We start from the raw sequence: 14,064 nt of genomic DNA, 5'->3' as shown, positions 1-14,064 counted from the left end.
GTCTCATTTGTTCCTCAAAACAATCCTGTGAGATAGGTAGTGCAAGTATTTATTAGGGTTCAGAAAGGATTCCGTATGCAAGTTTATGCAGTTCAGTAAGGTACTTGGCCAGGGCTTGAATCTCTCTCTCCCAGTCTAGCAATCTTTCCTATGACATGTGATAGTAGGGGGAAAGTCAAGGCTTACTTCCATACCCTGGTTCAGGAACAAAGAGGCAAAACCAGACATAAAATGCAGGGGAGCCAAGAGTAACAGGCCACTTTCTCAAACTTTCTACCAGTTCATGTCAGGGATGACAGCCAAAAGGAGCCTGCTTCATCATTTACTTAGTAGCTATACTTCACAGAATGCATCTTCTTTAACAGGGCACTGGAAGGTGGACAGAGAAACCAAATGTTCACCTGCTTTCCCCAAGCAGAGCCTGATAGAATGGAAGATTTTTTTTCCTAGCAACTAAAATTCGAGGATAGGTTCCAGGAAGCGAAGTTACAATTCTGATTTGCCCGTGGCCTTCAAAATCTTTTAAAAAAAAAAATTTTTTTAAGTGAGTGATATCAAAAGTAACAAATGTTGATTATAAATGGCATTTTTACTTGTAAGTCAACATATGTAAGACTGAAAAGTTAATTTCACCCTAAATGGAAAAACTGTCCCTTTTTCTTATTTTTATAAACTACAAAGACGTGCTCATAGTCAACGAGGTTAATAATATGAAGCCCTCAAAGTGAAAATCCACATTATTTAATGTTTTATAATTCAACAAATGTATTTGCTTTGCTTTGAGATAAGACTATGTGATAATTTTCAGGACTACACAATCATACTACCTTCATAACTTATATGTCAGCAAATTGTCATATTAATTCAACACGGTTAATTTTAATCTTCTCTAATATCTCCCAGCACTCACTACCTTACAGAATCCTACAGGAAAAAGAGTGACATTTACCAGAGGAGCATATGGAAACCTATAGAGGGATTTCCTACAGCAAAATATCCCCAAATAATTCTGCCTGCACCCAAGAAGAAAAATGTGAGCAGTGTTATTATCCTTTGTTCCACCATTAGGAAATCTCAAAATGTGTAAATTCAGGGAATTAACCAAGGACAGAAAGAGATGATTCAGTGGCAAGAATACAAGCAGGCACCCAGCAGGTCCCAGTGGCATAACAAGTGTCCTAAAGAAAGCCTGTCCCACTGGAGAGCTATGCACTGGGCTCTCCGGGGTATTATCTTTCTTAGCTCACATTTGTACACAAAGCACTTTTGTCACAACACTCCTGTGAGGTAGTTAATTCCAAGTATTGTCCACTATCCTTCCAGTCAGCTAAGTTCACAAACTTGTAGGTATCCTCAACAGCATATAGGCATGCTCTCATATCTTCTCCATATTCAATTAGCTGTCAAGTCTTGTCAATAGAATTCCACATCTCTTGCATCAGACACCTCCTCTACTCTCAAAGAACCTGAGTTCACTGCCATTGTAATAGCTTCCTAAATTGGTCTCCCTGCTTTCCATCTCACCCTTCTACAATCCAACTTCAAAAGACTGTCAAACTATTCGTAAAGAACAGGTCTGATCACATAGACTCCTTTCTCTGCTCGAGAATTTCCATTGTTGCCTCTAGGATAAGATGGGAATTTCTCTATTTAGCTTTAAAATGCTTCTCAATCTGGCACCAGACTAGCACATCACTCCTGTTCACACATTCTGCATTCTGGCCAAACTGACCCACTTTTATAGCCTCCTTACTTTCTATTTCATCTCCCCTTTCAGTGCCTTTGCACAGGCTGTCCCCTCAAGGCCCAAAGGCAATCCCCTCCTCTCCTCACCACTGGCTCTTAGATCCTCCAGCTTCCTTCACAGCTCAGGCTTAAATTCTACCTCCTATGGATAGCTTCCTGATCACCACAGTTGCTGGTGCCTCCCCACGCCCCCCCCCCCCCAAAGAAGCTGCAGTGCATTTACTTTGCATGTAGTTTTTATTTCCACTTCTGAATAAACTCGTCCCACTAAAATGTAACCTCCTTGACTGCTGAGGAGCCTTTGGTAACAACTCCTTGGACTAGTACAGAACCTGGCACATTAACACTTAACAAAGCTAACAAGTGAACTAATTTTACAGGCGAGGAAAGAGGTTTGGAGAGGGTCAGTGACCTGCCCAAGAGTCCCCAGCCACCAGGGTTGGGCAAGTGTTCTAACTCAGATCTCTTAAGTCCAAAGTCAAAGCTGTTTCTACCACCCCACACTACCATGCTACGTTATAACATGTAATTACATATTAAAGTTCTCTGGTTTTATGACTTATCTCTCCACCCTCCCTCATAACCACTAGACCCCAATGCTATGTCTTACTTACACGTGTATATGTAAGTCAACATTTATTAAGACCTCACTATATCGTGTCAAGCCTTTTATTACGCACCTACTATGTGCCAGGCACTGTGCTGAGTACTTTACAAACATTATTTCATTTATCCTTTACAACTAGGAGGGAAGTCATCCTCATTTTACAGTTGAGGAACTGAGCCAACAGGTTAAATGATTTGCCCAAGGTCACACGGCTAGTTAAGTGTCTGAAGCCAAATCTGAATGGGGTCTTCAGGTGTTCCTAACTCCAAGCTCAGCTCTCTTTCCCCTATACCACCTAGCTGTCTTTTATTGTTTCCAAAGCATTACATAAATGTGAGTTATCATTATTCTTATACCAGAACATGTATGTGAGGGAGTAGCAGGTAGTCATTCTGTAACAGGAAGGCAGTGTACTGGAGACAATCTTAGAGGGAAGGTACCAAGATTAAGCTAGAAAAGTTTCTTGCGGAAGGTGCGATTTTAACAGAGATTTAAAGGAAGTTAAAGAAGGCAGGAGGGCAAGATGAGGAGAGCAAGAGTTTCAAGACTGGAGGACAGCCAGTGCAGATGTCCAGGGTTCTGAGATGGCAGCGTAGTGTTCAAGGAAGAGCAAAGTGGCCGATGTCCCTCCATCTTGTACTGTGGGAGGAAGTAAAAAGGGGCCAGGTTATGGGCTTTAAAAGCCAAACAGAAGATTTTGTCTGATCCTGGAAGGGACAGGGAGCCAGGAGAGTTCATTCAATGAAGGGGGTGACACAATCAGACCTCTACTTTAGAAACATGAATTTAAGAGGGCAGCAGCAGAGGATAGGTGGGGGTTGCAGATGTGGGTCAGGGAGAACAACCAGCAGGCTACTGCAGCAGGACAGGTAAAGGGGGTTCCTATAGGAGTGCCAGAGAAGAAGAGACAAACATACTGCAAAGGGAGAAACACCAAAACTTGGAAATGATTGACTAGGGGAAGGAAAAGGGCTGACAAACAGGTGACAAGTGTCCACAGTGTGAGGGGCGTCAGGAGGAGGGGCGGGGAATGAGGTCAGGGGTCAGACGGGCCAGCCCCGGTTCCTCTAGACCATCATCCACGGGGGGGACACAGTGAATGCGGGAGGGGCGGGCGCAGGCTCGGCGGCGGAGGCTAGGATTTGAACTGACACTGAAGGAGCAGGAGGCATGCAAAGACCCGGGGCCCGGTCGGAGGGTCCAAGAAGCAGAGAGAAGGGAGAAGGGGTCTGCACCAAGGTGGGGTTTCCTCAGGGCAGCCGGGCCCGAGGCCTTCCAGCCGAGAGGCCCCAGCGCCCAGCGCCCACGAAGGGCAGGGCCGGGGCCTAACCGCCCGGGCAGGGGCTGCCAGCGTGGCCGGGGAAGGGCACGGAGGCTGCCGCCCGAGGCAGCAGACGGGGGTCAGCCCCAGCCCGGCCGCTCTCACCTCGGCCGGCACCGGCAGGTTCTTCGCCGCCGCCTTCAGCTCCAGCACGGAGTCCGTCTGACGCTCGGTGAGAGGCGCCGCCGGGTTGGGCCTCTGGTCCCACAGGGCGAGCTTCTCCCGGGTATCCCGGTCCCCCGCCGCCGCCTCCGGCAGCAGCAGCACCTCCGCCATCGCCGCCGCCGCCGCCGCCGCCGCCGGGGCCCAGAGCAGCTGCAGCAGCAGCCGCGGGGAGACGGGGAGCCGCGGGTACGCACTCGGGGGCGGGCACTTCCGGGAGTCCGGAACTTCCAGCACAGCACCGGAGCGTCGGTGGGCGGAGCGGAGCACCCTGGCCCCGGAAACGCTTCTGAGCGAGAGGGGGCGGGGCGAGGCGAGGAGGAGGGCAAACATGGACGTGGCACAGGCATTTCCGTTTGGGTCGGAAGTAAGGCGAGCGCCCGGCCGAACCGGAACTAATTCCACCCCGACCAAGCCCTTTCTTCAATACCAACAACTTTATTGAGGGAACTTGCTTGAGTCACTTAACACTGGAAACTGTTGGTAGATGTCACCGGCAGGGGGCGTCCTGAGCCCCGGCACGCCCCTAGGGCTCCTCTACCGTGGCATTGCTGGTTCAGCCCTTGAAACCCGCGTCCGAGCTTACCATAGCAAAAGATGTATTGCTATAAATACATGTATAATATGCTTCATATGCCATCCCATCTATTGTCATAAATATGTATTGTATACATAACATGTCATTATAATTACATGTATATTTACTATATCATGACTGTCAAATACATTATTTTAATATATAACGTTGTTATAAATACATGCATAAAATGTTTAATATATCATCACATGTACTGTCATAAATACATATATTATTGCTGTCGATATCATAAATGCATGTATACTTAATAGATTGTCATAAATACATGTATAATGTTATTATAACATGTAAACATGTATATTGCCCTAAATATTTTAGAGTATGCTTAATATGCCACTGTATATTGTTATAAATACATCTATAATATGATTAATATGTAATAATGTAGATAATTATAAATACATGCTAATATATTTAATACAACATTTAATATTACAAATAAATGCATGTTTGCAATATCATAACATTGATTTGTACATATTATTCACATATAACATGTTTTTATAAAAACATTTGTAATATATATCATAACATTATTCTAGATGTGTTCATAATATAGTCAATATATCATAGTCTGTTATAAATACATTATAATACATAAAATACATTTAATATATCATAAAATATATTATAAATGCATTCATATCATAATATGTTATGTTGTGTTATGTCATGTTATAGATACATTTATTTTATTTGGTATATCAAAATGTGTTCCTATAAATGTATTTATGATATATTTAGGTGATAAAATATTATTACAAATACATTTATAATATATTCAATAAGCCATAAAATAATTATAAATATATTTAAAATATATGGGGTATATTTATAAAGTAACTTCATATTATAAAATTACTCAACTTGACCACCCTGTCCAGCCCTAACACATATTCCCAAAAGAATTTATTTTTTTAACCATGAACAATGAGCTTTGCCTATCTATAGGTCCTCTACCCTTAACAAATGTACATTAGGTGCCTACAGAAGTCAATCCTAGCATTTATTAAGCTCCTTCTCTATGTAGATCACTATACAAGGAGGTACATTGGATAGAGCTCTGGACCTAGAGTCAGGAAAGGCTGAGTTCAAATCTTATCCTCAAACATTTACTAGCTGAGTGACCCTAGGCAAATCACTTGACTGCCCCCAGCCTCAGTTTCCTCATCTGTAAAATGAGGATAATAATAGCACCTATCTCCCAGGGTTGTTGTGAAGATTAAAGATTTGCCAATTATAAAGCACTATAGAAATCCTATTTGGTATAAGTACTACAAAGTCAGAATCAAAAAACCCAATACCTCAAGGAGCTTAATGCTTCAAAAAACTGCTCCAAGGAGTTTAAGTTTCTCTGGCCTAGAGAGGTGCAAAATCTCCATAAATGATGGACACCAATAAGGAAATTTCTGTTCCAATGCAGCTCAAGAACTGTTTTGACACTTGGAGCATAAGAGAGGTAGGTGCATAGAGGCCTGAGAGGTTTAGAGACTTGTCCAGGGTCATTCAGCCAGTATGTGACTCAGACAAGATGTACACAGATCTTCTGTGTTCACTATCCCTTTCCTTTGCCCATACAAATGACTACACTAAAAGAAAAACTGAATAGGGAAGGGAAGGCTTCATGCAGCTGGAGCCTAGAAGAAAGATTAGGATTTTGAGGGACAGAGAAAATATATTGCAGGCATAGGGGACAGCTTGTGAGAATATACAGAGGCTGAAGTAGAAAACATAGCAACTTGCTATCTAGCTTGTCTAGAATATATTCATTTATTTATTCATTCAATCAACAAATGTATTAAGTGCCTACTTTGTGCAAGGTCCTGTGCATGGTTAGTGAGCTTAAGGTATTAACTATATATGACATAAACAAATAAACCAACAAGATTGACCAACAAGGTTATTGAAATTATATCGATTCTGTGTTGCATTTAAACATTTTTTCAAATAGCTACCATTTATCTCCATCTAATCCAGACTGACAAAAATCCTTTTTGTTTCAAGCCAACCTAAATCTGGGCTTAGTCTGTTTTCCTCTAAACACTATTTTGCTAAATCTTTTAAAATATTTTCAACATCTGGTAAAATACAATACTAATGGGATATAACTCCCTATTGGGATGTTAGGAGAGTGTGCATAAAGGCAGAATGCCTAGTCATCCTCTTTGTAGTGAACTTAAGTGGAGGTTTCCTCATTCAAACCGAACTTGAAAGAATGGGGAAGGGGTGGGAAAGGAATAAAGATCCTTTGGGGGTCTTTGTGTAAATAAAAGGCAGATGTGTAACTAGCAATTTTGTGCACCCAATAGTTTCAGCTTCCGTTCCCAAGCTCAGCAGCTGTCTCTGGCAATGAGGAAGAAGAGTATCTTCACCCTTTTACAATTAGTTCCCTCCACCACTAACACCCGCCATGCATTTTTTTTTTACTGTTTATATGCTATGCCTATGCAAAGCAGCCCCGCAATCTGATTTGAGTCTTTTGTGCTGTTAGCCCTTGAAGTTAGAAGGCATGAATCCCCAGCTCCTCTGACCTGTCATGACCTTTCATAACCTGCCCTGATCCACCAAATCTGCCGCTGGGCATTAGCAGCTGTGAAAAAAGATAATACAAAACGTGTGCTTAGAAACATGTTCCTTTTTATCTTCATATGTTTCTATGATCCTTCGTTTTCAAAAGGTCAGATGACTTCATTCCAGTGTCAAAAATGCTCTGACTCAAAACCTGGAGACTTGCTTGAACTGATGCTGAGTGAAGTGAGCAGAACCAGGAGAACATTATACACAGTAACAGCAACAATGTGTGATGACCAACTTTGTTAGACTTTTCTGAACAATGCAATTATCTAAGACAATTCTAAAAGACTCATGATGGAAAGTACTATCCACATCCAGAGAAAGAAGTATCGTGTCTGAATGCAGATCGAAGCATACTATTTTCTCTTTTTTAAATTGTTTTTTTGTTTGTTTTTTCTTTCTCAAGGTTTTTCCCATTTATTCTGATTCTTTTGTCACAACATGACTATTTGTGGAAATATGTTTAATATGATCATACATGTATGGGAAGGGAAGGGGGGGAAATTTAGAACTCAAAATCTTATAAAAGTAAATGTTGAAAACTAAAAATTAATTAATTTAAAAAACAAAAAAGAAAAAGAAAATGCTCTGACTCAATTATCCCCACTCCCATTTGCTTTGACAAGTCAGGTCCCCCAGAATTAGGATACAACAACTCTTTAGGGCTCTATGGGTATGCCTGAGGGATCTGGGAGATATATTTCTAGTTTCATATAATTCATTAAACCCCCACCAGTGTGCTATCCCTCAAAATCATGGATGGATTATTATTTAGTCAGCCAGACCCAAGTACCTTTTAGACAGGGATATTTTTCCCCACTTAACAGTATTTTATTTTTTCCAATTACATGCAAAGATAGTTTTTAACACTTACTTTTATAAGATTTTGAGTTCCAAATTTTTTTCTCCTCCCCTCCTCTTTCCTCTCCCCTCCCCAATACAGCATGCAATCTAATATAGGTTATACATACATGATCATATTAAACATATTTCCACAAATAGTCATGTTGTGAAAGAAGAATCAGAATAAAAGGGAAAAACCTTGGGAAAGAAAAAACAAAAAACAATTTAAAAAAGAGAAAATAGTATGCTTTGATCTGCATTCAGACTCCATAGTTCTTTTTCTGGATATGAATAGCATTTTCCATCATGAGTCTTCTAGAATTGTCTTAGATCATTGCATTGCTGAGAAGAGTTAAGTCTATCAAAGTTGGTCATCATACAATGTTGTGTTACTCCTGGTTCTGCTCACTTCACTAAGCATCAGTTTGTGTAAATCTTTCCAACAGGAATATTTTTATCAAGGCAATATAGTAAAAAAAAAAAAAAAGTTTGGCATAAAGCATTATCCCAAAAGTCTGTAACACACTCTCCTACCAGTCCATACAGAGTGTCCAAGGGTGAGTGGGCTCAAACTTAGCATATGTGACAAAGAGGTAACTCACGGTTCCTATTTGCTGAAAGCCTTTTTCTTTCCTTGGTTGGGGCAGGTACTCAAGAAGTTCCTCTTAGGCATAATGTGACTTCTTTGCTGGCCTCCTTTGTGGAGCCTTGAAACTGTATCCAATCTGTCCTTAGCTCCCAATGTAGACATGGCAGTCAACTGTTCCAGAGGTGCCTGAAAGAAAGATGGAAAAGTCTAAAATCTTCTGTAGACTGTGAAGCTCATATGGTCCTCTTCTGGCCAAAAGGGAGAGAGGAAGGAAACTTACAGCAAAAATCTTTCTTTTCCTCCTTCCACTCCCATGGGCCCTTCTCCGGGGTCTTACTGAAATGCCAAACTCCAACCTCTAGAATTATCCAGTTTCTAAATTAGTTTGATATGTTATAGATGACGTCTAGGTTATCTTAGTCATCCCTAGGATATAACTAAGTCTCCTCAGTCTAACCAAATACCTATCCTAAGCAAAGTCACTTCAGTTCATCCAAGGGCATTCTCCATTTTAATCTAAAGTGTTGGTTGATTGGATGAGACTGATTTGCCCCTCATTCAGGTTTCAAAGCATCCTCAGGCTTTAAGTGGGGGTGAGTTGACTTCATCGATTAGCTTATTACAATAAAGAAAAAGAGCACCTTCCTTTTCCATACTTAAGCAACATACTTTGTCCATACTTAAGCAACAACAATGTGCTTACAGGATAAGAGAGAATCATTAAAACAAGGCCTTACAGGAAATTAGTATTAGCTAATCTTTTAACCAATAAGAAAATAAGAATAAGAAACACACACATATAATACTCCCAAACTACTTGCTACCCATCTCAGTCCCAGTACTCTACAAAACATAACAATTTCAGTTTCAAATTCTTTAGCTATAATTTTGAGCTTGGTCTTATTTTTATTAGATTGGCGATAAATATAATATATTTATCCTGAAATATTTTTAAATGATTAGCATGCTTTATTTCATATATTGACTTATCAAGTAATCATTGTAATACATAACTTAATGACAAATGATGGGGGTTTTTTAGGAAATTTTTCTTTTTTTTTTTTGCTATTTTATTTTATTTATTTTTCGTTTTCAACACTCATTTTCTTAGGATTTTGAGTTTTAAATTTTCTCCCCATCCCTCCCCTCCCCCCTCCTCAAGACACTATGCAATCTGATATAGCCTTTAAATATACATTCATATTAAACATATTTTCACATTAGTCATGATGTAAAGAGGAATTAGAACCAATGGGAAAAAAAACATAAGAAAGAAAAAAGAAAACAAAAAAGAGAGAGAGCAAATAGTATGCTTCAATCTGCATTCAAACTCCATAATTCTTTTTCTGGATGTGGACCCCATTTTCTATCATGAGTCTTTTGGATTTGTCTTAGATCCTTGCACTGCTGAGAAGAGCTGAATCTATCAAGGTTAGTCATCACATAATGTTGCTGTTATTGTGTACAATGTTTTCCTGGTTCTGCTCACTTCACTCAGTATCAGTTCATATAAGTCTTTCCAGGTTTTTCTGAAGCCATTATTTCTTATAACACAATAGTATTCCATTACATTAATATACCATAACTTGTTCAACCATTCCCAAATTGATGGACATCACCTCAATTTCTAATTCTTGGCTACCACAAAAAGAGCTACTATAAATATTTTGGTACATGGGGGTTCTTTTCCCATTTTTATGATCTCTTTGGGATACAGACCTAGAAATGGTATTTCTGGGTCAAACGGTATACACAGTTTTATAGCCCTTTGGGTATAGTTTTAGGAAAATTTTCTGACAATTTCATAACTACTCCAGACTTTCTTCCCAGCATTGTAATAACAACCTCAGAATAAGATACAATTAAGTTCCTTTTCAAATATCCATTATTAAGACCACAATAATTTAATGTAGACAATAATGTATTGAAAATATACTCTGCTGTGGTTGGTACCAATTATTTTAAAACAACATATAACAGCCTTAGACACTTTCTAGCTATGTGACCCTGAACAAGTCACTTAACCCCAATTGCCATATGTGTATATGTGTATACATATACACACATGTATGTATATCTATGTATATACACATAAGTGCATATACATACATATTTATGTGTCACTTTACAAAAGCTATTAGTAAATGCTGGTTGGTTTTAACAAATAGCTCAAAAAACTCCTGAAAATTTAGCTGACTGCTGTTCCAAGTTATTTGGAGCTGGCTCCAGCATACCACTTCACTTTGGATACCAAGACAAAAGTAGGGCAGTCCCTGCCTCAGGGAACTTGCATTCTACTGAAAATAAAAGATGAAGCATCTCAACCACTCATGCCCTCCCAGCCCCTTCTCTACGCCCACCTGGAACTGGATTCCAGCTCCCTACCTTCTTCCTGCATCCTTCCACTTTGTATGACTTCCTGCTTGAAGAAAGAAGGGAGAAGAATAGCCAGGTCAGTGTCCTCCATAACCTCCATGGCATCTTTTTCCTGATCAGCAAAAATGAATTGAGAAATTTACCCAGATGATGACTGGGTAAAATGGTAGTCACATGGTAGGATAAGATTAAAAGCTTCAGATTATGTTGCAAGAGACTTGTATGGCAACAAAGAGTTGACATCCCTGTTTTAACAGTGAGGTGCATGCACATCTTGCACAACACTAGTGTAGAAGCTAACACAGTACAGCAGGAGGTAGAATCATGTGTCTTAAAATTTGGTATAAGCATGGCCTGAGAGGCATACTCCCAATCCAGCCTACTGAATTATTGTTCTGGGACGGACTAATCAACCTGGTGCCCTTTTCTTACAGTGACAAATGCTGGCTATTCCCCAAAGAAGGCAGAGGCTTCCAAAATGGAGCTAATTACACACAATGTGTTTCAGGGGAAATGTCTTCCTGGTCCCAGCTGGTGATTAGTTTATTCCCTGAAGCATCGGGAGTGAAAAATGCGACTGTAGTTTCCAACCTTCTGTATTACTCCCATTCTGGCAATATGTTTGTTGAAATAAAGCATTGATCACAGTTTCCATAGATACCATTCGAGTTGACATAGTAAAATTGCATTTGAGTTTATGAATGTACGATCCCACCGTCATAGAATGGGCTATAGTAAATGTGTGTGGTTACTTGTGTAGTGAGTATTGGGATGTTCCTCCTTCCTCCTCCCTTTTCCACTTAAATAAGTGAAGAGAATAAGTGACACCCATTTAAAGGCATTCATATAGAGGGAGCAAGGAGGTGCTGATAACTAGTAGAGAATAATGGAAGGGGAAAAGAGCCAGAGAGAGAGAAAAAAAGCAGTGTGGAGGTTTGCCCTCAACGTTCACAGAGAAGACGTCAGGAAAGATGCTTGTCCTGATCACAGAAGTTAAGTAACCTACAAGACAGTGGAGAGCCATGAAGAACAGGCAGTTAACTTACCAAGTGGTGGAGAAATAGTAACCTCACCTTCCACCAGCAGGGGGCAGCAGGTTAAGACACCTGTAGGGCTGTCTCAGTCAAATGAGCTCATATATTCATGATAGGAATGGTTTGCACAAGAACTCCAGAGATTTGTATATATTTTCACTATTAAAGGTTGTTCATTCAGGAAGCTCTGTCTTCTTGTCATCCTTTTTAAACTGTGAGCTTGCAAATGCTCTGGTCTCAATATGCTGAGTGGTCACATGCATCCTTTTTCTCAGGTTTCACAGAGGGGTTGTGAGCCAAGAAAAGTGAAAATGTAATTTTTTCCCTCCTCCAATTTTCCTAGAGAACTTTGTCTGGATCTCTCTTTTGCTTCCACCATACTCTGAGCATGTATTATATTTGATCTTGGCTCCCATCAGGAGCTCTGTCTTCTTTTATTTATCACTATAACCCATTGTCATTATTCAGTTGTTGGTTATATCTGACTCTTCATGACCCATGGACCATAGCATACCCAATACTACTCATGGGATTTTCTTGGCAAAGACAATGGAGTAGTTTGTCATTTCCTTCTCCAGTGGAAAAAGGCAAACAGAAGTTAAGTGACTTGCCCAGTGTCACACAGCCATTAAGTGTCTGAGATCAAATTTGAACACAGGTTTTCCTGACTCCGGGCCCATCGCTCTATCCCTAGCACCTATCAATGCTTTCATATAATACACACTTAACAAAATTCTGTTGAATTGTTGAAGTGAGAAAATTCCCCCAAATAGTCTCAGACTTCTCAGTGATAAAAAAGTCTCTAACATAAAAGTGACATTTATTTTTAGACACCTACACATGTATATCACTCTCTTTGTGGACCCCTGAATACTACTTCTAGATTCAAGGTATTCTTTGGCTCAATGTCTATTGAAAACTACAATTCATGAACCCTCATCTAATACTTCTTTTTTTCCAGGCCAAACCAGATGAAAGTAACACAAAGTCAAATAATTTAAATAGAGTAGCAAGGTAAATAAATAAATAGAGAAAATGAGAGAGAGAGAGAGAGAGAGAGAGAGAGAGAGAGAGAGAGAGAGAGAGAGAGAGAGAGAGAGAGAGAGAGAGAGAGAGAGAGATGAAGCTTTTATTAAGCACTTACATTGGGGATACTAACAGAAAGAAGTACATGTTAGTACATTAAATATATTGGGGATAGTAACAAAAGCAATCCTTTCTCTCTAGGCAACTAGGTGCCATGGTGGATAGAGTGATGAACCTGGAATCAGGAAGACGAGTTCAAATTTGACTTCATGTGTGTATTAACTGTATGATTCTGGGCAAGTCACTTAACTTCTGTTTCTCTCATTTTCCTCATCTGTAAAATGGGAATGATAGCAGCACCTACTTCCCAGGGTTTTTGTGAGAATCAAATGAGATATTATTTATAAAGAACTTAGCACAGTGTCCATAATATTATAGGTACTTTATAAATGCATATCCCTGTTCCCATGTCCTAATGGCGGAGACAACAGATATGGAAGACTTCACTAGTAGGAAAGAAACTAGTTGATAGGGAGAAGTTGAAGATGATCTTTAGGTTGCAGCAGCAAAGTAGATGTCATTTCCACTGGTAATATCATACTGATTAGACATCTAACATCAATTAATTAGACAGTGCCAAGGACTTTGATGGCATTTTCTTTCCTGGGTCTTCAGTAGCAGGAACTGTAGTATCTGCAATTGCCAAGCTGTATCTCCACAGGAGTTACTTCCCAGAAAGATAGCAAAAGGCACTACTATTACTATAAATCAATAATAATAACAATAATAAAGGAAGTAATAAGGAACTCTCTCCCATATATGTGAATCCCTTTCCCACAGATTTCCATACCACTAGTGGGACAGGGAATATGAATATCCTGAAAAACCAGTACCCCAAGTGTTGCACCCCAGCTAGAACACCTTCCTGACCCTGTAGTTCCTACTTGCTACTTCCCTGTTGTGCTGCTGACATCATCTACTGATCTACTTTCTCTCAGCTTCCAGTGTCATGTGCTGGGCTGCTTTGTCTTCTGTGTTGCAAGCAGCAGATGTCATCTGCTAGATGTCTGCCTCTGCTGAACTGTAAGCCTCAGTGTCATTTATTAGGTTGCCTTCCCTGCTGGGCTATCATTTTTTTCTCTGCTAAGTGGTTACTGCCTTCTATTGATTTTTTTCTGAATCCTGGCT

The 14,064-nt window shown here is 40.1% G+C and overlaps 1 protein-coding gene across 4 annotated transcripts in view; it reads right to left on the bottom strand.

Moving 5' to 3' along the window:
* COG3 (component of oligomeric golgi complex 3) overlaps positions 1-10,981 on the bottom strand; it is a 208,365-nt gene extending 197,384 nt beyond the window's left edge. For 2 of the 4 annotated variants that reach the window (XM_069068716.1, XM_069068715.1), the window contains exon 1: positions 3,780-7,297. In XM_069068716.1, the coding sequence (XP_068924817.1) occupies positions 3,780-4,169 (390 nt within the window). In that variant the 5' untranslated portion in view covers positions 4,170-7,297. Of the gene's footprint in view, positions 1-3,779; positions 7,298-8,453; positions 8,627-10,800 lie in introns of those variants that run through there. The other 2 variants (XM_069068717.1, XM_069068718.1) reach the window with 2 other exon arrangements.
* Positions 10,982-14,064: the final 3,083 nt, after the last annotated feature.

This window comes from Petaurus breviceps, unplaced genomic scaffold, assembly GCF_028583685.1.
Source record: "Petaurus breviceps papuanus isolate PSGF00001 unplaced genomic scaffold, PetGlider_PUasm1.0 90769, whole genome shotgun sequence".
In the NCBI taxonomy this organism is placed as follows: Eukaryota; Metazoa; Chordata; class Mammalia; order Diprotodontia; family Petauridae; genus Petaurus; species Petaurus breviceps.
This window is presented reverse-complemented; position numbering and strand designations above follow the sequence as displayed.